Source organism: Clupea harengus, chromosome 19 (assembly GCF_900700415.2).
Source record: "Clupea harengus chromosome 19, Ch_v2.0.2, whole genome shotgun sequence".
NCBI lineage: Eukaryota > Metazoa > Chordata > Actinopteri > Clupeiformes > Clupeidae > Clupea > Clupea harengus.
The window spans coordinates 19,581,156-19,604,506 of record NC_045170.1 but is presented as its reverse complement, the minus strand read 5'-3'; the positions used below and the strand labels follow the sequence as shown (position 1 = coordinate 19,604,506).

Sequence of the window (23,351 nt, the reverse complement as noted above, 5' to 3'; positions counted from 1 at the left end):
CGTGCAACATCTGTCTGTTAGTCGTGTGTGTGTGTGTGTGTGTGTGTGAGTGTGTGTGAGAGTGCGAAAGAGAGGGAGAGAGTAATGTTGCCTTTTTTAGGTGTGCAAAAAAAACTGGCTTCCTGGTGCATTGTTATTAAAATGATTACTAATAATAATTAATGAATAAATTTTCTTTTGCCATAGTGTTTGTGATCATCTCTGTACTGCAAGAGCACTGACTGATGTCTTTTAGCGCATTACAACTTTTTATTGATTTCATGCCTGCTTTAATGTTACAATTCTGGAAGGTGACTGATTCCCCTGATCAGCGTTGTAGTTCAGATCCTTTAGTTCCTTTTCTAAGGTACTTGTATCCGGTCATGGCACACTTTAGTGTTCATCTCTAAGGCCTATTCTGTGGTGGGTTTGGTACACAACTGCCCCAGGAGACTGGCTTTGTTTACCAAGATGTGTTGTTTATTGGAAGTTGGTCGCCATGGTGTTCCAAGACCCAGAGCTCAACTGTTGTCTTTCTCATAGACTCTACTGTACAGAGTAGCTGTCACCAGTCCAGCAGTCATTCCAGTCCGGCTCATATAAAACCAGTTGTCGCTCTCTCTTCCGGACTCATCCGGGATGTCCAGTGCCATCCCGCTTCCCAGTATTCCTGGGAACACGTGACGAGTGCTGAAGTTCCCTTCCAGTCGAAAGTCTATCCGGGTTTGAGCATGCTCAGTCTCGCCACCGCAGCTTGCAAAGTCTGGGCCTGTGCATTTGACCAGGGCACACACCTCCAGGTAATAGGTGCCATGAACTACGTGAAGTCCCTGAAAAGCACCCAGAGCATACAGCTCTGTGCCAGGTGCAGTGGACCTCCTGAACAGCAGGTGGCAGCACAGCGAGCCATCGCACACTGTCAGGTTCCCCTCAGTGTCTTGTAGGGGCACTAAAGTGAAGTTGTCATACATCATGATGGAAGTGAACACTACAGGCCTTGCTGGCCTATCATTGCAGTTGTCATTGCCTGGCAAGCAGTAGTCAGATTCCATGCTGCGGGGCTTAGCTTGATCATCCAAATGCCAACCCTTTCTGGGCCAGCCATGGGCATCTCCTGCCTCATCAAGTCCAGGCTCTCGCTTGCGATGCCCAGAGAATGGCAACCATGCCAGCCCTGTGCTCCCAGTGCTACGTGCGATCACTGCGGGATCGAGAACGGGCACCCGACTCACCAGCAACCGCCCAGTCTCTCCTACCATGTCGTGCTGGTGAACCTCCTGCCAAGGGGTGAAGATGCCACTGCCCGTCATGCCAAGGCTGGCCGCACGAACGTTGGCTGCGAGGATGGTGACTGCGGCTGCGTAGGAAAAGGAGCGCTGGAACTGCACAGCGGCCAGTAGGGGGAGCTGGTTCATCCAGGCGGTAGGGTAAACCAGCTGCTTGACACCTAGGTTTTCCACCAGGGCCACAGCTGGTTCTCGAAACATGATGTCGAAGCAGGTGAACACCCCGAAGCGTCCAGCAAAGGGCGTGGAGAAAGTGACTAGCTCCATCTCCAGGGGCGTATCAAAGGCGGCCTCGAAGTACAGGTTCTGCTTGCGGTAGCGGGCCACCAGGGTGCCGTCCGAGGAGAACACCACGTCCGTGTTGAACTGGTAGCGCCCATCTGAGGCACAGTGGGCATCTGTGGTTGAGTTGCACACCTGGAGTCCTGCCATGTTGGCCACCAGGTAGAGGCTGTTCTTCTGAGCCATGCAGCTGAGGCGCTGGAGCACCTGAGGGAAATGTCATAGCCATTACATTTCCATCATATGTCAAAGGCCATTACAATACCATCATATGTCAAAGGCCATTACAGGGGATGTCAGTTAGGCTGAGGAGTGCAACAGAACTGCACACAGTTTAATATGCTCTTACTGAGAATGGGATGCATGTACTGTATACATAGATTATGTTTTTTTTCTCCTACACATCAAGCTACATGGTAGTGTTATACAGCAAGCCATTATCATGAAGGCCTCTGAATTTGCTCCTCTCTTTACATCTTTTGAATTTGACACTAGGATGGTCTTTAGATAGGAAGACGCTACTGAATATCATTTAGAAATACATATACCTCTGTGTCGGAGAAGCGCGCTGGTTCAGAGCATGGGTTCCATGTCACTACTGTTGGATCCGGCACCAGCTCCAAGTAACCTGCTATAGATGCTCTGGTGAAGTTAAAGCCCTGGATAGCATCTTCTGGGAACACTAAGATCTGGGCACCCTGAAACGGAACATCAAGGTAAACTTACCTAAAACAACACCCAATAAATGTTCAAGTCTTAACACTTAGTTATTGTAAAAAAAAACCTACTGGGCCTTCTGCGGTCATTTGCTGTCACTGTACCTGCTGAGCTGCTAATGCAGCTTGCTCCTCAAATACGTCCAGGTTCTTTTGCATGTGTGCCAAGGCTGCACGCCTCCCGAGATCAATGCCGGGGTTCGTGTTCAGCACAACCAAGTGTTCGTACACAGCGGCGACATAGGAAGGGAGCGCTGTCGGTGCCGATGGTGAAGTAAACAAACTCAACCATAATATAGCTAGGCGTAACGGGGACATAATGATTACACCCAGGTGCAAATTTTGATATTCGGCCCTCTGCTGTCTGTAAAGTGTCTCGGCAAGTGAGTACGGTAGGGCTGACATTCGTACTTAAGCAACACAACTGTGCAGCAATAATGTTAGGCCTGGTAGAATAAAGTCCAACTTGTGAAGCCAGCAGAAAAGACTACTAGCTAATGATTATTTGAAAGACCATCACTCATATAAGTAACTGATTGTACCATGAACATTCCAAAACAACGTTGCTGCAACTCTGGCATTTGATTGGATGAAACAGGAGGAAAACGTGCGTTTCAGCCACTTTGTGACTGCTGACGGAGACTCGCAGGTGGGTGGATAACAATCCTGATAAATTCATTAAAAAGTAGTTACAGACGACCAATCTAACTAAATGCGAGAACCGAACAATATGACAAGTTGCTCAGCGATAGCTAGCTAAGAAACTTCACATCATGCTACAGGCTGTAGCCTACAGGTAATGTAACGTTAGGAAGGTTCCCGAGAAGAAAGCTAGTATGCTATGACCCAACGCCGCCACCGTATGTTTTCCTACGCCTGGTATCTAAATTTAGCCGGACTTGCAATTGCACGCACCACATTACCACCGTCTTTGACTAATACCATTCATTTCAACAACTCCACTTACAGCTAGCTGTTTGCAGGCTAAATGTCTCATCTACAAACGTTCATGTGATAACTTTGCCCTCCCCTTCAGTCACGTGGTGTTTGTTGTAGGAGACTAGTGCGAATGGGTTTGCTTTGTTTAATCCACAGTTTATTTTTGACAACGACACAAGATTACTGGGTGTGTTATTACTATTAGCCAGACACATTTGGTCATCGAAAACATTGACCACCGTTTGCGTTCAATAACCATGTAGGAAAATTACCTGCAGTAGGCCTTGTCCGATGCGGTTGCACACCTTTAAGGACAGCCGCCAGGGGGCAGTGTGTCGTTGCCTAAACTAAACCACTGGTCATAGAGCACTACTGTAGGCCTATTTTTTGCTATCGTATAATAATAACAATTCCAAAAGAACAGTGTTGACACTATATTTCACGCAGGTTAACGCTCCAAACTAATTCGGCTCCATAACGAAGTTATATGGGTAGAACACACCATTTGTGTCTTTGAGTCACACACAAACACACAAACTTGGACCTTGAAAATGCACATGAAATGTTCCATTTAGTTTGTGGTTTTTCTACTGTCGTATTTGTGACGCCTGCAAATTAATAATTCTTAACAATGGAATAGAACTATTGCTTGGATAACATAGTCATCAACCAGCAAATGAATCACATTCATCTGAATGTGGATGTGTGAGTCATGGAAGTTTACTCAAAAACTTAAATCTAGATGAAAGGTGAGAAGTTCCTTCACTCTGCTCCTTCTAGCATTGCTTGTTGCCTTGTTGATACTTGCAAACACTTAATCCCCATTTGAAGTTTTCCAAATAATTTAACACAACACACCCATGTATTTTCCTCTCTCGTCACTCTACGCATCGTCATATCCAAGTAAGTTTGTTTTGGGTGTTGGCATGGAGATCGAGTCCATGTGCTAGCAGGCCTGTCCTACCATTGCATCAGAACGCTGAACTGCACTAAAATGAGTCATGGGACGCAGTGGAGCAGGTCGAGGGAAGTGGCTGAAAAATCGCACTCAGCCCCAAGACGCTGTTTCACTTTGGGTCCCAGAGGACAGCAGACGTCATACCAAAGACTAGGATAGGGCCTGGCTCTAATTGGAGGAGAGAAACGTGTGTGTGTGTGTGTTACAGTCTGAGTTTTAGATTAGGTGACAGCTGACATTTGCCACCGTTGACCACTCAGAGCCACACTGTGTGACTCACCCACCCCCCACCATGTGTTTGAGTGTTTTTTTTTGCTGAACATGTGTGCAAGTGCGTCCGTTAATGTGTCTGCAGATGCTATTTACTGCCTCAGGCACAACAGGGGGATTCACGCCGGCAAACATGTTTTGGCAGATTGGTGTGTGAAGGTAAATGAGATTTGCAGCAGACGGTGCAAACATGAGTTTATTACTCCGACAGACAGGGACTCTGTTCTGGTGAACACACACTGGTCAACAAACGATCCAAACATTGAATATAAATATATAGATGTATGTTTATACCTGGAAACTAGAGAGAGGACCATTAATAATACTGGTAGCATGAAAAAAATACTGGGGTACTACAGTTGGAAACGTCATCAGAGTATTTTTTTTTCTTTTTTACAATACATCGATCACTTTGTACATGGTGAAGAGTCAGAACATTACACATAAAAAAACAACACAGGTAGGTTTCACGCAGTATGTGAGAAGGTATGGAAAGAAGAAACAACGAAGATTCCTCAGCCTACCAAGGGGCTTCAGTTCCACACGCGTATAGTGTCCTGTCACACGTCTTTTCACTTTATCCTTTCATCAAGTCTTTAATATTGTTCATTGGTTTTCATGTGTTTCATCTTCCAACCATCTCAGAGGCAGAATATTCCGGAAACACTGACAAAGGTGGTCTAACAGTCAAAGTCCCACCTCACATAGGACGGGGGGACGACCACAACACAAAGATTATTCTGGCACACGGTAGTGTTAGACAGGCTTTCTTGTCCTCTTGTTTTGGGAAGTAAAGGGGGGTAGGGGGTGTGATTGGCCCTCTTTTAGACCCCATTTAGTACAAGCAGGGGAGGGGCCGGTGCAGGGTCAGGGGTCACAGTGAAAGGGTTAGACTCAGAGTCCTTTGCCTCAGCGCTTTCTAGGGACAGTTTGTTCAGCCTCTCCTCCAACTGTGAGCTCTTCTGAATCGGGGGCGACGAGACACTGGAGGGGTCAGGTTTCCCTTCAACACCTTCTGCCCGGTCCCCTACAACAGAAACACACATGCATAGACACCATTATAAAGTGGTATATCACTGCCACACAATCGGAGAAAGACTACCAGTAACACTAATGGTCACTGCAATGGACGGTAAATACCTCTGTATCAAATTACTGAAATAGGAAGTTAGTAAGAAAAAAAGTAATTCTATGAATTCATTTACTTTTTTAATTGTGCGGTTGGGTTTTATTTATTTATTTTATTTGTATAATGCTGGGCTTTATGTTATAAGATGATGCATAGTGAAGTATAAATCCCCTTTGCACATTTCTATACCTCATGTCCTCACATCTCTCTCTCACACACACATACCTCTCTCCTGGTCACACTCCGGTGAGGACGCTCCACTGCACTCGCTCCGCGGGCCCAAAACCGGCGATACCTGGCCCAGTCCCTCCAGAGACCCGGCGTCCGGTAGCTCCAGGCCACCCGCGCATGGAGACGAGAGTGAGGAGGAGGAGAAGTCGTCAGAGGAGGAAGGGTAGGGGCAGGAAGAGGACAGCGGGCGAGGTGAAGTGGAGGATGAAGAGCAGGAGGGGGAGAAGGGATAGGGGCGAGGCAGGTCTAGGGGCGTGTTGGGGCAGGAGCTGTGGCTGCAGGAGGACTGGGTCTCTTGGTCCTCCTCCGAGGAGACGCCATTGCTGCCCTCCTCCTCAAAGGTTTCGGACATCACTGTCAAAACAAAGAAACAAACATGAAGCAATCTTTATGCAGATAAGAACCTGCACAACAGTATTGGGAAACAAGGTTCACATGAATTCCTGGTGCACGAGGACCAACAGTGCCGACACTGATATTGGTGAAAATGATCTGAACAAAAGCTGCGTGCTTGCCACGTGCTGCATCATCAACAACATGCGTGGTGTTTTTAGCTTTGCTAAAGTTTGGACCCATCTGTCAATCATCTGTTGGATTGCACAACAGTTTCCTCGGGTGTAACCAACTGTCCTATCCAAAGGAGGGGAGAGCATCTTAAGAGCTGGGTGGAATGCTGTAGCTTCACTTACTGGAAATGCCATCGGACTCCATTTTGAAGTTGGCGATGTCATCTCCGGACCCATCACCCTCGGCGCCCACACCACGCCCCCGCAGGCCGATGGCGGAGAGGCGGCGCCGGGCGTGAATCTCGTCAGAGATGGTCTCTAGGTTACGGAGGGCAGTGCGGTACTCGGACTTGGCCTGGGTGAGCTTAGCCTGCCTCTCATCCACCTGCTTCTTCAGTTGCTGCGTGAGGTACAAACACACAAGACTCAGTTAAGGTGGTCACATTCAGTAGGGCAGATATCACAAATGCACACAGCAGCTCCAATGCACTGCCCACACAAACAACAATAGAAATCAAGTTATGTTTTTTTTTTAACATTGAAAGAAATAGAACAGTTATGGAGACATGACAATTGTAAAAACAAATGAATTTGCTTCAGCACAGGCAATTTTTGCCAAACGGATCTTTGTCAATGACGTTTCTAAGTACTAGGACCACAGAATAGCAACTGTCTTAGTCACTTCATGCGCTCCAGATAAAAATTCAATCAATTGCAGTTATTTATAAACTGTGAATGTAACACGTTAGCACCATGTGATAAGATATAAATGGTACACACCTCCAACTGAAGGTAATACTTTGCCTTCAATTCAAAGTATGGCCTAAGGGGGGAGAGAGAGCGTTATGAGTCACCAGCATAAGACATCATGACAGACACAGAGACCTGGCATAGGACTACACGTCTCCGTAGAAACAACGGCTCTGGAGGAATAACACTCCCATCACAGAGTGCTGCTACATTCCGTGGGCCCATGGAAGGGGGGAGTTTCATTCTAGAACAGTCCACCCTAAGCCACATCTGGACCACATCAGCGAAGCCAAGCACAACAGAGAGGGAGAGGGAAGAACATGCTAAACTCCTCACTCGCATACTTTTCAACTTTACCCTACTTCCTCCTCGCTTTTCGCTCATACATTTCTTGGTTTCTTTCTCTTCTACACGATGTGACATTACATTTTTTTATTGTCCAGTTCATTTCATTTTAGGGTCAAATTTCGCGTAAGGTTTTTGCAAACTAAAAGTAGTTTTTTTGCGTTGTTGACAAATGGCTGTTGTTGGATGAAGCATCCTAATCTGAGTAGCACTTGGTCAGGGGAGCCAACAATAAACCCCCCATTGTTTAATAACGTTTACATCCCCATTAGCTTCAGGCTTGCTCCACATTTCTGTGTCATAATCCAATTAGCTGTTTGCTCAATCCTGTGTTTCCCACTCAACAAACAGCACACACTCAAACCGTGGCGGGAGCACGACACACCTGACCACATTGTGTCTAGGCTGGAGTGGGAGTGGAGGGATTAGGGCTGACTAACCTGGACTTGTTGATGGTGCGTTTGAGCTTCTTCTCCAGTTGCTTCATGTGGCTAATGGTGGCGTTGTACTTGGCCGCCGTCTCCCTGTGTGCCAGTTCACTGCGTGTCCTGGTCTGTTCAGCCTCCATCACCTGCAAGGAAGACCAACGACTGATGTAGACTGAACCAGGAAAGTACCAGCCAGCCAAAATGGCTGAAGGCTGGAAGAATATATGGTAAATATACTGCTCCTCTACCTCCTGAACCACTGTCGCCCCACTGTGTCGTATGAAACAGTGACGCCTCTGTATGATGCACAGTGTTGCATTGTTTGTAATAACAGCGGGGGGACTGTTGAGCATGTCATTCCAGCTTCCCTTTGATACAGTTCTATCAAATTGCCTTAACTTGGCCCAGAGCAGCTTACTTTTAAATGGAAGTGGCCTATTCACTGACAGGCAAAATAACCAACCACAGAGGCTGCTGCTGTGACTTGGGAAAGATATTACTCGAATTCAGTGACAGTGATTTGCTTTTATGGTGTGAATTTTATTTTTAGCCCATTCATGTGCTCCTGTTTTCTGAGACTTGGCTTCAAAGCAGTCAAAGATGGTGAAGGACAACATTCTGCAGCTTTTTAAGCCACATGCATCAGACAGTCAAGGGCACTGCGAAGGTTGTTTACCTAGGTCTGAGTCTACTTATGGCTTTCTCTGTAACTGTCTGATGAAACCCAGACACATTACACACAAAGCACATTGCACATTTGAATTTCTGAACCTTAATGTAAGTGTGGACACATCTATCATTTCCCCCATTCCGCCCTCACCCTCTGAGTGGCGTGGTTGAGCATCTCCTGCCAGGCGGAGTCGAACTGCCGGCTGTCCTCCTCCAGGAGCCTCTCCTCAGCCAGGGCAATGGTCTCTTTGGCTGCCCGGAGGATCTCGATGGCCCTTTGGAAGTCTTGAGTGGCCTTTTGAGCCTCTAACTGGGCCTGAGGTGGAGATATGAAGGGGATAGACAGACAGACAGACAGAAAGAAGAGGAGAAGAGAGGGAATGGACAGAGGGATGAAGGTAAAGACAAAAAGAGAGAGAGAGAAATTAGTCACAGTACCAGAATGGTACTTCAATGGGTAACCACTGCAACAGTGTAATCATAGAGTCTGTGTCTGTGATTGCTCATTCGGTGAAATGTACACTTGTTCAACATTCAACCACACCCCAGGAATGTGGAAATGGCTGTGGGCTCTGCATGAAAGGGCAGGGACAAGTTTTCGATGGTTGCTGTTCATAGTTGTGCCACCCCACCGGGATCTAGAGAGTTAGCAGAGTCCTGAAAGGACGATCGGTACGTGAGGAGAGCTTTGACAAACTAAGATCGAGCTAATCGCTATAGTCAGTCACACCTAGGGCCAAAACAAAGGCAGCATCTAAATGTCAGGGGAAAGAATGCTGTGTGGCAGTACGTGAACTAAAGGTTTTATTTTATGCAATGACTTTTTGACTTCACGCTTCACTTGCAGAGATCTGCTCTGCATAATAAGGTTTTACCAACACATTGAGCTTGCAGAATTCATAAAGGAAAAACTGGCCCACTTTGAGACACAAAGCCCCTACATATATTTAATGAGGGTGCTTCCCTTTTATTTCTCGTTCTCCCTCTTACTTTTTTCTATCTTAGGCTCCGCATAAAAACTTAAAGCGCTTTGCCAAATCTCCTCTCCTTTCAACGTGACATGGAGAAAAGCACCGCAGTGACTGCGGCAGGAAGAAGAAAAAAAAAGTTTCAAAAGAAGAACCGGCTGTGAGATTGCTTTAGAACCTGACTCCTCAAAATCACAAACTTCCGCCTTCCAGAACGACAAAGCCAAAACAACATGTAAACAAACAAATCATAACCTCTTCTCCCCCCCTTCAATAGCACTCATTTCCATCACAAAGGTCTCTCACTCCCACATTCCTCACCCTCAGTCCCTTAAATCCATTTGCACTGTTTGGCCTTTTTTACTGTCTGTGTGTTTTGGTGGATCCCTCTGTGAAGATGCGAACCAACACACTGCTACTAATCCTACCCCCCAAAGAGATTGGAAAGTGTTGGAGGGGGGTGGTGTGATGTGGCAGACTGGATTAGAAAGGAGGCTCAAACCAGGAGCCTCCTGCTGTCACATCTCTGCCTCTTCTCTCCTCATCTCGCTTCTTCTCTCCTCATCTCTCCTCGCCTCGCCTCGCCTCTCCTCTCCTTTCTTCTCCTCCTCTCTCCTCTCCTTTCTTCTCCTCTCCTCTCATCTCCTCTCCTCTCCTCTCCTCTCCTCCACTGCACACCCAAGCAAACTTTGACCGGATTAGTGAGTGTGACTTGGCTCTTCCTGCACAGCCCCAATTCTGGCCTACATTTGGCTATTTTTAAAAGACCTGCGATGACATGAAGGATGCCTCATGATGATGACTGTCTCTGTGTCTCTCTCTCTCTCTCTCGCTCTCTCTCTCGCACCCTCTCCTCCTTCTGTCAGAGACCGCTAGAGTGCAAGATAGACCGAGAGAGAGGTGACATGCTGGTACAGACATTAGTCACCGACATTAATTTCATCTAGGAGAGGGCAGAGGCACCAAATTTGCTCCCCAGCACCCCAGGTCTCGTAATCCTTCACCCATCCAGGCACGGAGCAGCCTCAGAACCTTGGTTGGTTGCATACAACCTTGCTGGAAAGACGTCTATGCAAATATCTTGATATCATGTGAAGCCCTGGTCTAAATCTCCACTCTGACTCAAGGCAACCGCAGTGGCCGTTGCACAAGAGGAGGTCCTGCCTTGCTTGACAAAGAGAGCGTTTGTACAGTCTGCATTTGCAGAGAGGTGACAGCATGCTCCAGAGTGGGCCGTACACAAAGAAGCCTGAACGTTTTCTTCTTCTTTACGTCATTCTCTATCTTTCCACATCTCTCCATCTCTTTCTCCTTGTCTCTCTCTGTTTCAGACACACTCACACTCTCTCTCTCTATCTATATCTTCTCTCTCTCCCTTTCCTTCTCTCACTCCATTTTCCCTCTCTCTGGGCAGATTGGGTTTCAGCACAGCACACAGAGCAACAGCTGGCTTTGGTTAAGTTAACAGGAGGAGGTGCAGCAAAGACGCTGAAATTCTTCAACAATCAGCAGGGTGATGACTGTGAATAGCTCCATTGAAAGGATGAAATATTTGCACCCACACCCAACACTTCGTTTGAGCCCGAAAAGAACACTGCACTTCTATTTCGCAGAGATTTCTACCCAAAGCTGATTTTAGTACAAGTGAACTTCAACAACATACCAAAATGCAACCCATAACTTTAACACATGTGAAATCGCCAAATATGTGATACTTACACTCAGTCTCCACTCCACACACACATTCAGTCTCTGTAGAGCACTGTGTTACTTAGCACAGTGCTAAGTAGCTAGCAGCTGTACAGGGACACCAGTGGGAGGCTTGGTATGGCCAATAACTCCTTGTGCCCTGCAGTAGAAAGCTGAGGCCCTCTGCCTACAAGTTACATAATCCCTCCCTGATCACCACCCCAGCTGCCAGATAAAGGGTCCAGTTCCCGTCTCCTGAACTACTTATAGCGATCAGACATTTGGGGGTAGATGTTTGCAGCGGACGGATCTTTGATGACATGACCGAATGCGACTTTAGGGAAAGCCTCAGGTTACAGGTTTGCTCGGGGTGGGCTTTGATTTAAACTCCGTCTTGTTTTTGTATGTGTTGGGACCACATTTGTAGAAAGGTGACCTTCACGAAAATGAAAATACGTGGCAAACAGCTCCCCTGATGTAACTGTGTTGATACCTGAGTGAAAACACACCCACACTCTCACACACACACGTCATTTCTCTCTCTCTCTCACACACACGTACTAACATACAGAGTTTTGGCCCGTCCCTCACAGACCTCCGCTCTACAAGGTCAAGACTGAAGCCCGCTTGACGGAGTGCCCTGAGAACACACAGTGTTGTTGGGTACAGCCCAACCCCCATGTGCTATAAAGGGGCCTGAATGGGAGACCGGTTCCTGTGTAAACAAGCAGAACCAGCCTGCTCAAAGCCTTCAGTGCCTAGGAGTGGATGCCTGTGTTTAACCGGCTCCAACGGCACTTTCAGGAGAAAAAAAAAACTCAGAACATTCAGACTAGAGAAAGACCTGTGCTTTTTTTGCTAACGATATCAGGAAAAGAGTTGAAAGGACAGGATATTCGCACTCACTCACACACACTCAAAAATAAAACTGCAATTCTGTTTTGCAGAGACTTCTACCTCTTAAGACTTGGGGAGGAAAAGAAAACGCTGACCTTGATAAATCCATTTTGAAAAATAATCCTCTATTTTTCCAGTCTGATAATGTTTAAAACAGCACAGCAGGACTCTAGGTCAACCAACCAACCAGCCCACTCTTTCTCTCTCTCTCCCCCCCCCCTCTCCCTCTATCGCCCCTCTCTTCTCTCTCTGTGTCTCTCTCTCCTTTTCTGTCTATATCTAAGGCTCATTGCAAATTCTGACCTATTTTCCTGTGCCTCCACTGATGTAGCTCAAGAGGGATATATATTTATATATTTATATTTGATGAGGAGCAGTTTCTCCTTTGCTGAGTCAATCCTCAGCTCCTGACATCTGAAAAAAAAGGCTAAGATTTAGGAAGGAGGGTAGGGGAAAGAACTAAACATGTTCAGCCTGTCCCTGACTTACAAAAACTCCCAGCCTACTTCCTCAGTGGAATCCGAGACCTTCACCGACCACTGAATAGAAAGAGGAACTACGCTGGAAAACACCCTCTCTCCCCTGCTCTTCAAACCCAGGATATGTGATGAGAGGAACTGGACAAACAGTTTGTACTGCTGGCATCTGAAGCTACAACATGCCCGGCCAGGCATTCATAATGACAATAGTAATTTCAGAGACAGTCTGTACATCTTAAAACAAATGCCATTCCGCGCTCCTCTCCATGTGCCTGTTCCACCCAACCCGTCCCAGACATCCTCATTTGTGTTTTTTAACTGACATCGTTGAGGCTCAATTCCAGATTCTGAACTTCCAAGGCTTGCTCAGAAACTTCAGAGGGGGGAAATCTCTGAAAAGCTGCCTGGCCTGTTCATTGAGACTGACATACAGAGGCCACAAGGGAAATTAAGGTATCTTTATGACCATCTTTTAAAAAGTCACATACTGCATATGTAAGAAGTGGATTGCATTGCCCAAACCACCCTCACACTCTGAAAAGAAATCCATAGTGGCATAATAAGATGGCATGGAAGCTGGGGGTGTTCGTGTTCAAAGACAAAGACCATGTTTTATTCATGGGGTGAGCAGTCAGCTCATATCATACCAGGGTCTCTCAATGGCAGTCGCTCCTGAAGCACATCAAGGCCATTCAGGGTGGGACAAGAGCCACAGTGTGGGCCCAGAGGCAGCCCGTAGCCCAGCCCGTCGCATACCAAGACCCCCTCCAAAAAGGAGACAAAGAGACCTATCTTCCACACAGCGAGATAAGTGGAGTCTAATTTGCGGTCAGACGGGGTGCTATTGGTGCGAGACGATTGGGTGGTGGAGCGGTGGAGCGTGTGCTGTTCGTTATGGGGTGTGCAGAGTCAGCAGATCATATTAAGGACGTCTGATACCCAGGACCAATTCACATTTCCCACCCACCTAATGTTTTATCCTATCTCATTCTCCACACCGTATACACACACACACACACACCCACACACACACACACACACGAGAGACAGACAGACAAAGCTAGACAAACACACATACACAAACCTTTCACACACAGACCCATATACACAGACTCACACAGTCGCTCACACACATACACAAGCACAGATGCCTATACACACACAGACAGACAGGCAAACATACACAGACACACACACACACACACACACACACACACACACACACAATGCCATCTCCCTCCACAGAACAGCAGAGTTGACAGGCCTCTCTCTCTCACTGCATAATTCATCCCTAACAGCTTTAAATCTCCCAACCTTTAAAAAAACACACAAAAGAAAGCAGGTAGGTTCGGCATCAGTACGCCTCCATTGTTACTCCAATTATTGGCACATGTGGGTACACGCCATACACAACCAATCACACAATCTTTCTAAATGTTGGGTGTGGTGTTTTTAAGGAATATTATGAATGATGAGTAAATCTATCCTTCTGTTCAGAGTCCCCAGAGAGACTTCCAAAGAGGAAAGAGATAAGGAAGACAGCCTCGAGACTGCAAACAGAGGGCCAGACTCCCTGATTCATCTTGTAACCTGCATCTATCCAGCTGTGAGCTGTACGTAATGACAGACAGCAGACTAGTCTGTCTCGCTGGTGGCTGGGGGGAGATGAAATGGGCACAGTGGTTGGTAGCGGGGGGTGGGGCAGAGCAGCGGAGCAGAGTAGCAGCGGAGCAGTGGAGCAGAGTAGCTGGCCTGGACTGTCCTGGATCAGTCGTTTTCATAAATAGGGGGTCAAGCTTTCCATTTCCCTGTTCCTGCAAAAGGCAACATGGCCTCAGATTACCCCACTGCGAGGGGAGTCCAGTATCCCTATTTAAGCCATAACACAAATACACAAATACACACACACACACACACACACAGACACAAATACAAATAGAGGACATAGAGGGGATGGGGCTGAAAGGACGAGTAAGCCCCTGCCTGGCAGCTTGTGCACGTGCTGATCCAATCATATCTCCCATGAGGCTGTGGGGGGGGTGGGGGGTGGGGTGGTGGCAGACTTGCACGTGCCACCGCCGCCACCAGCAGATGTCACTGGCATCCGTCTCAATCCGCCCCAAAAAGTAGGGCAGCTGGCATACTGAGGAACCCACCCAAGGCGTCCACCAAGGCCATCACAGACTGCACATAAAGCCTGGTGATCCCCATAACATAGAGAGGGGGAAGACACAGAGTTAAAGAAAGAAAAACGTATGGACGTCTTGAGGATATAAAAATATGTCTACCTAGAAGTTTTATGCTAGCTTTATGCTAGCTAGCCTACAACTAGCCTCCTCCTATGTTTTGGTCCCACCCCATCAACGCCCTCACTTTCTCGCTCTTCTGGCGTCAGCTAAATGCTAAAAGAGGAAATGTCGATCAGCTGAGATCAGAGACATGTCAGTCATGTGTTGCATGTTCCCTGATCATCAGCTCCTATTGGTCGAGAAGTGGGAGGTGGGACTCGAGCCCCCTCATTCTGAGGGACAGCTGCCCAAGTTTCCAAGCCTGAATTTTACCTTGGCAGGGTCTTTGACACACACACACACACACACACACACACACACACACACACCCACACACACACACACACACACACACACAGCAGGGTTACTAAATAGCAGAGAGTTGGGTCGAGAGGACATGAAGGGAGACTGCAGCTGACTTCAGCGATTGCTGAGAGCACATATTAACCACACACACACACACACACACACACACAAACTCACTCAATCATAAGACCACCAATGATAAACAGCTTACAATCTTCTCTTTACACGCGACCCGGATTTATACCAAAATGATCTGCACACACGAACACACACACACTCTGTTGCCATAGTTCTGCAAATATCCGTTTTTGAACTAAAAAGCCGCTCAATCATACTCGAACACAAAGGCTCAAGAGTTTATTGGAAAAAAATGGAGACACACACGTTCAGAGATATTCTGTGAGTCGGATTAGCACACCTGAGCACATCCACGGGTGCCAAGTGGCCCAGACACAGCCAGTGTGCAGCAGCCGCCACCACCGCCAGAGGTGACACAGGCAGCACACATTAATCAAGGACGGGATTACATTAAAATCCTAACTTTCAGCATAGGAGCATTCACCCAACCAGCCCTCATGAAAATGCATTGTGTGTGTGTGTGTGTGTGTGTGTGTCTGTGTGCTTGTGTTTGTCTGTGTGTAAGTGTCAAAGGGTATCCGTGTCGAATCGCGGCGTCACAGTAAGCATGTGTGTTTATGTGTGTGTGTCTGTAACTGTGTCTGTGTGTGTAAACGAGTATGGATGTGCATATGTATGTGTGTGTGTGTGTGTGTGTCTGTAACTGTGTCTGTGTGTGTAAACGAGTATGGATGTGCATTTGTATGTGAGTGTGTGTGTGTGTGTGTGTGTGTGTGTGTGTGTGTGTGTGTGGGTCTTCATCTGTGTGTGTGCGCGTGCATCTATCTGTCTTTGCATGTGTGTGTGTGTGTGTGTGTCTTCATCTGTGTGTGTGTGTCTATCTGTCTTTTCATGTGTGTGTGTGTGTCACTGATCACAGCCCACCTCTGCAGGAGCCCAACATCCTGCTCGATTATGATGGGTAGGTGTGACGGCAATTTGCCCGAACGCAGCCCCTTGCGATTTAAAAATAGCCTGCTGTGGATGTGACGGTGCCTTTGGCTACCTCCAAACTGACTCTAATTCGGGAAGAGAGAGTGTGAAAGGCGTGCGGCGCAAAGCAGCTCAGCGCAGTGCTTTGCCAGCTCTCTGAGTTTCACGCATGGCAGATTTTCACCCACTGTCTCCTCTCCTCTCCACCCACCACTGGCAGGGAGAGATTGATATTCACTGTGTGTGTGTGTGTGTGGAGGGGGGGGGGGTTGCACAAGGACATTGCCCCATGATACCACAAGGTATACAATTTATCACCACGCACAAATATACACACAGGCGCACAATTATTTCTGCAACTGTGGCGGCATCAAACCGAAATAGCTTAGTAGAATATGTCTCCACCAGAAATTAAAATTAGAAATTGAAATGAAAACTGTGCTCTGCAAAGCCCTGCATGGCAACACTGTTGTCACCCTCTAAACGATACAAAGTTCCTGTTTCAGTACAGCGCCGGTACTTTTGGAGTTGCTGAATGTCAATGGTGTTATGCACACACAGGAATGCAAGTAGAAAATGTGCCAGAGAAAAGATGACTGCAGAAAATAGCACATCCATGTCACGTTAAAAGAGAACCTTCCCATCCTCTAAACTGTCCTGCAGATGCTTACAAAACCATATGCCTCTATTTTGCAGAACGCTATGCTAAGTCTACAGCACCCTATTTAGATCCCTGGTGGGTTCCTATCTTTGTCCTGTTAGGAGGACTCTTAAATGGTAATCTTGTTCCCATAAAAGAACAATTTAAAGCTATGCCTGGTGCCTTAAAGTTAAGATGGGAACCTTTAATGTTTTTTACTACTAAAAGCCAGGCCAGATGGAGGGCTTTAGATAACATTACATTGTGAGTTATGTCTACTTTTGCCGCCCTGAGTATAGAATTTGTGGGGAGGACAGGGATGGTTCACCCAGCATCTCCTAAACCTGTCTGTAGTCACTCTTCACCACCTCATTCTTATCAGTTCAAAACAAGTTATCCAATAGAATGTCACTGACCAGAAAGTCTGTTCAGCTCAGTAGTACAGCAGAAAAAGAACTCTCTATCTAGAAACAAGATACTATGCTGTCTTGCTCAAACCAACATTTGAGTTCCAAAAGGGAAAAAAAGAAACTTAAAACATGAAATATAATAAAGTGTTCCATTAGCATGATGCTAATAGATTAAAATGTGATTTTAGGGTGAGCTAACATGTTAAGTAATGAATGCATAGTGACTGGTACCAGATGAGCCATAATGGATCAAGGATATGACCTCTATCCACTGGCAGCGAGCGGCGGGGGAGGGGAACACTAATCATCCGCACAAGGTGACTGTGATGACCATTCATTGCATGAAGTCCTTTAGTCTAAACCCAGAACAGTTTAATTAGTGACAACCTTCTGCTTAGTTTGCACAGAAACACACACAGACCACTGACAGACACTATACACACACACACACACACACACACACACACGCACACGGGGATACACACACTATGGACACACAGAAATACACACACTACACACAAGAATACACACCCTATGCACACAAACAGATAGGAGAGGGGAAGAGAGAAACTCTTGTTAGAAAATAACTTTCCCCTGCTGAAGCCAGCAAAGCTGCCGTCGGAACTGTGGTGAATCGTTTTAATGGTAAACACCCTTCAGGGAGAAGTCATGCTCCCGAAGGAGTCGCTATCTATGGGAGCTGTCAGCGTTGTTTCAAAACAAATTAGCAGAGCATCCAGGCTCTTGGAGTCATCCATGATTTTAAATGGCTGTGGCCAGGGTGGGGCTGTTTGGGGTTGAAGTGAGTATGTGAGCCGGAGTGGAGCTTTGAGAGCTTTCAGGGAAAACACTCTGTCTTAAAGAGTCAGCCTCACTGCTTCTGGGGAGACCAGTTAAAATGTAGGCTAAGAAATGCCACAGACAAGGGTTTTTTCAGACTGCATTATTCCTTCCTTCCTTCCATTCTGCAGAGATCTTTAGCTTAGAAGACTAATTTTAAAGGAAAACTTTTGAATTGTTTTCTATTGGTAGATCTTTTTGGGTCAAAAAATGTACTTACGACACTTAACGATCAAAATCGGCCCAGTATTGAGTTAGAACACTAAAACCAGCAACCACAAAACAGCTATAAAATGGAATCCTATGAGGCAAGCGTCTGTGTAAACCGCTTCTTTTTACCACTGATGGGCTCTTAAATGTTATTATAAGGGTCTGACAACATGGAAAGGATCCCTAGAGAGAGGTTTTGTTGGTTTACCTCAATAACTGTAAAGAAACTATTTCTACACAGTGCATTCCCAATCCATGCAGTGTACTGTGGCTCCTCTGACTTATAATATGATGGCACATTTTTGCCGTGATGATTAAGAGGCTTGATCAAGGCCCTGGAGACAATCAACCTGAGAAGGCGTCCCTGCTTCCTCTCCGACAAGACTAAGAGGTCACTCAATGGGCTCTCCCTCATTGATAAGATCTGGAACACTCAAATGTTCAATGCTGTTCCTTCCTGAGCAATACATTCTGGGATTCCACACTCACTGAGGTCATAGGAAGAGCTCCAATTATGCAACATTAACAGCCCTGCCCCCTACTACAAGCCTCTGTGATGTGCAACATTGAGAGCTGTTGTTCTGTGTTGAGACGTAAGTATGCAATGTTCAGGTATATTATCGAAAAGTGACTTTTTGGCAACATGTCAATAAACTGACAGATCTAGGAGCACAGCTGAACACCCATCAAAGGCAGCCTAGCTTACCATCCGTATGTATGTCTATGACTCAAGTGGTTGAAAGTGACACAAAACAATGCACCTTGGGTTGTATTAACACTTCCACGAGTTGCATTAGACTACAGAAACATGGTGTGCCTGCAGATGTTAATGTTTTTTTTAGGGGAAGGACACCACATGGGAAAGCTGATGGGTACCTGCAGGAACTGGATATGATGCTTCAAGGATCAAACCCCTACCTGTCTGGCCATGCGTCTGGCCTCCCAGTATGGCTTGGACTCTTCCACAGCTTTGCCAATCTTCTTCACCTGCTCATCCAGTTTCATGGTGGCCTCAACCAAGACGGCACGAAACCTCTGCCTCGAGTCCTACAGAGAAGTAAGGAGAAGAAACGGGTCAAACTATGCTGCAATGTTTTGTTTTAGTTTCTGTTCCTTACTACATTTCTAGGAAACACATGGTGAATAAAGATCTCACAGTGCAAGTACAAGGTGTTATAAACATGTCATGCATGTAACAAACTATTCCTGAACCTAAGACTATCTAGGAAGTCTCCTCCTTCTCTTATACAACTTCTAGAGAGTCTTACTGCCAAGGCGTACTCTCTCCTTCCATTCTGCAGGGAATCTACAGAACCGGTAATGAAAACCAGATTGCGTACAATTCAGTTTCCTTTTCTACGACACTCTGCATTCCTGTTCTCCCATTTTATCCACCTTCCCCCCAATCTGTTCGCCTGATTCTGAGCGTATGCCTCTAAAAAAGACATAAGGCACTTGGTTCTGTGCAACCCTCAGAAAAAAAGCTGTGTCAGCTATTTCAATTGTCAGCAATTCAATTCAACAGTGATTTAGGTAATAAGGAATCTACACACAGGATTCCACAGGGACAGAGAAATTAACCTTGAGAGAGAGAGAATGGAACCTTTATATCAGCCAGGTCAACCTAGTACACGTCAAACGTGAATGGTTGAATTGAAACTCAGCAGTTCTGGTGGGCCTGCACTGGTGTATAGTAATGACACAAATGATGTGCCACTGTGACATTGGGTGGAGTGGGTTACGTCCGGTCCTATTCTCCCTCAGGAGGAGGAAAAGGATGGAGAATAATGTCTAGGATGTATTCAAGCTTCCTGTGACATTTCACGTCCTGTGTTACAGTGACAAGGACAGGGTGTATGACAGCTGAATAAGGACAACTACATTATGCTATTGTAAATAGGCCTTTTACATAGGAGCATCTTTAGCTTCTGATAACATCATGAGCTAACACGGAAAACCACAACACTGCAGTGGTCATCTGATCTGTTTGAAAGAGATAACTAAAGAGTTATACAATCAAATTATACTGTTATCATGCTGTTTGACATATCGCCACCAGTAATCCCTTTTAAAAGAGACTATTATTGACCCAGATAAATGAGCTGTGAATTCCATAGGTTTTGTAATGTAGCTGATATAAATACAATTCTGAAAGCTTTGAATTTGACTCTTGTAGAGGCAAAACACTGTGGTGGTTATTCCTGAAAAACGTTCCGAAGAGGGGGGAGGGTGATGGTATTCCTCCTGACACCACTTTAGGAAAAACAATGACATTGCACACAAGGTATGTGGGGTACTAACACAGCAAGGTCCTACCTCCAACTCTGTCTCCCATTTGTTGATGTTGTCTGTGGACTGGTTCAGTTTTTCTAATTCACCCTAAAGAGAGAAATAGAGAGAGAGAGAGAGAGAGAGAGAGAGTGAACATGGAAACCATTATGCCAGCAATGAGGACACTGAGAAAGATAAACAAAAACAGACCCTTATTTATATCAACAAAGCTACAGACGGTCAACATTTAAAGGGTGCATATTAACTACACAGGGACAAAAAAAAAAGTAGGTAGGCTACGTTATGGTGAGGAACATCTGTCATAACTCATAACCTCAAACTAACTAACTATGGGCGGACTTTTTAACGTTCGTAGATTCATCTTGTACTGAATAGCCAAGGCCAATTCGACAGATCTAGCTATGGTCTTAGCAAGCAATGTCTCTGCTTCTCTTTCCCATATTCATAGAGGTCAAAATACTGCGACAGCAACACATTTGCAATTAGTCACCATCAAATGTGTCCCAGCACAGTAGGCCTACGGTCAAACAGTGTTGTAGCCAGCACGGACTAACTTTGAGGTTGTATTAATACTATTTGTACCACACAAGAGATCTGCAGCCAAGTCCTTATCTCAGTTCCCCCATTACTCCTTCAGTCCCCAGTCCGTCACTTATCAACAGGAGCAGGCAAACTGCTACGTTTCTCGTCTTCGAGGCACCATTGCTCAACCACACAACACAAACTAAACGCCTATATGGGTAAAGAGGATTTATTTCAACAGCAGGGCATCGGCGACTATCTCTCACACGAGTTTATGATTCACTTGTGGGGTACAGAAGCTAACCAACTTAAGCTGTTGTATTTTAGCCCCGGTTTAAGATGACTAGACCATTTGTTTTAACCTACCTGAATTCTGGGATCCACCTCCTCTTCCTCTGGCGATTCTGAATCTTCATCAGATTTATTTTCCTTTTCTGAATTATCCATTCTGGATGAAGGTATAGAACGTGGTCGTGGACTGGAAACAAAGCGAATTCCTCTGCGAGCTGGCTATGCCGCGGACTTCAAGCTGGCGCTCCCATAGTCTCCAGCCTCATGAGCGCTCTTCTAGCCTATATCTCAACAAAGCGCCAGACACTGAAATGTAGAATGAATTCACCCCTTCACGTTTGATTTAGATTTGAAGTACAATGTCTGCAAACTGTGAACGTAACTACGTCCTTCTCGTGTGAGCGCTGAAGGCGTGTGACAGCCAAGATCATTGGGTTTAGTCGAGAGGTTTAAGCATTGCCCGCCCCCCTGTGGTCCCTGTCTGGTTGAATGCAGAAGTTAGTAGCGGCGCAGCCTGAACAAAGGTATCAGTAGTGCGCACTGCTGAATGGGACCTATGTTAGGTCTCGCATTGTCTAGTCTCATTTTGGAAAAGGGGCATAATCTGACATAACAATGTGAAGTAAATAGGACCTCACTGAATATGCCTAATTGTCATTCGTCCTGATTGCCAGTGTCACCACACAGGAGTGAATCGTGGGAACTCTCCCTAATTGCTTTTTTTATTATGCTGACTTCATAGCAGCTCTAATTTACATAATTTGGAATACAAATGGACAGACCATTACAATAGAGGGAGAGAAAGCGAGAGAGAGATGTTTCACTTCCCTTGCAGGAGGCTAAGCTTAATTGTAAGCCCTCATGTTATAGGCCACTTCTGTGTTGTCTAAATCCAACTCATCCAACTGAGTGAAAGTGTGACACATAGCTGGGACCACATATCAAATGAGTCTCTCCCCTTCTCTTTCAGTCTGACCTGTTTAATATCACGTATTGCTATGCTCTCCTTGTACCATTTACTGTAACTGTGACAACTGCTGAGACTCGTCTGTTATTCTTACAGGTTAGACCTACACCTTTTCTATAGCCCACAAACTTGTTGTAGTGCCACAACTGTGGTTAGTGTTTGTGGGACTGCAAGCCAGACATGTAATATCAATGTATAGTGTACAGCAAAGGGATGTTTTGGAAAGAAAAGTATGACGCTGCAATATGTCTACATACTTACAGACTTGCAGATGTATAGTATGACTCCTGTAGTTGGATTACGATTTGTGCGTGTGTGTATGTTTGTGTGGGTGAGGGTGTGCGTGTTTGTGTGTGTGTGTGTGTGTGTGTGTGTGTGTGTGTGTGTGTGTGTGTGTGTGTGTGTGTGTGTGTGTGTGTGTGTGTGTGTGTGTGTGTGTATGTGCGTGTGTCCTGGAATGAGGGAAGTGGGTTACCAGTACAGGGCTCTAGTGGTCCCAGTGAGGGGAGAGTAATGGATGAGGTCAGTCCTTCTGAGCGCCACACAAGAGGATGTGTCTACTGAACTAACACTGCACAGAGTCTTTCTAGATACATGAGCACAGACCTAGGGCCTTGTCTGGTAATGTGGTTTCTATGGCACTAGTGTTGGTACTTGTGTTTGTCCGCAATAAGGGACATGTATTTAAATTTACCAGAAAAAAAGAATGGCCAGGCCATAAGTTAGCAGAATGCCTTGAATGCCATGGTCTGTGTCATATTTCCAAGTCCTGTTAATTCCAGCTGGGTATCATACGACAGATGTTGCTGGAACTTTTTCATCACTCTTGGCCAATGCATAGACCAAAACAACCCTAACATATAGGACGTTGTCGCCATCTACAGGACAAGAAGTTGTACCTTTGGCTTCTTAGCTGAACGTTAATTCTCCTGCAAAATATTATTGACCTTACAATTGCCATGTCATAGTAATGAACTCCGACGATGTATAAGACCGTGGAATAGTTTTGACGAA

General features: G+C 46.0%; 2 protein-coding genes across 2 annotated transcripts; both read right to left on the bottom strand.

Annotated features, from left to right (window-relative positions):
- Positions 1–267: 267 nt before the first annotated feature.
- btd (biotinidase) lies at positions 268–3,939 on the bottom strand. Its single transcript, XM_012831453.3, has 3 exons — positions 2,369–3,939; positions 2,096–2,245; positions 268–1,754 (listed from the first exon to the last, which is right to left on the bottom strand). The coding sequence occupies exons 1-3, from the start codon at positions 2,666–2,668 to the stop codon at positions 501–503; spliced, it is 1,704 nt and encodes a 567-aa protein (XP_012686907.2). The 5' UTR covers positions 2,669–3,939; the 3' UTR covers positions 268–500.
- A 669-nt stretch (positions 3,940–4,608) lies between these two features.
- sh3bp5a (SH3-domain binding protein 5a (BTK-associated)) lies at positions 4,609–21,865 on the bottom strand. Its single transcript, XM_012831378.3, has 9 exons — positions 21,446–21,865; positions 20,582–20,644; positions 19,184–19,312; positions 8,640–8,804; positions 7,832–7,962; positions 7,077–7,119; positions 6,480–6,696; positions 5,785–6,144; positions 4,609–5,457 (listed from the first exon to the last, which is right to left on the bottom strand). The coding sequence occupies exons 1-9, from the start codon at positions 21,524–21,526 to the stop codon at positions 5,255–5,257; spliced, it is 1,392 nt and encodes a 463-aa protein (XP_012686832.1). The 5' UTR covers positions 21,527–21,865; the 3' UTR covers positions 4,609–5,254.
- Between the last annotated feature and the right edge of the window lie 1,486 nt (positions 21,866–23,351).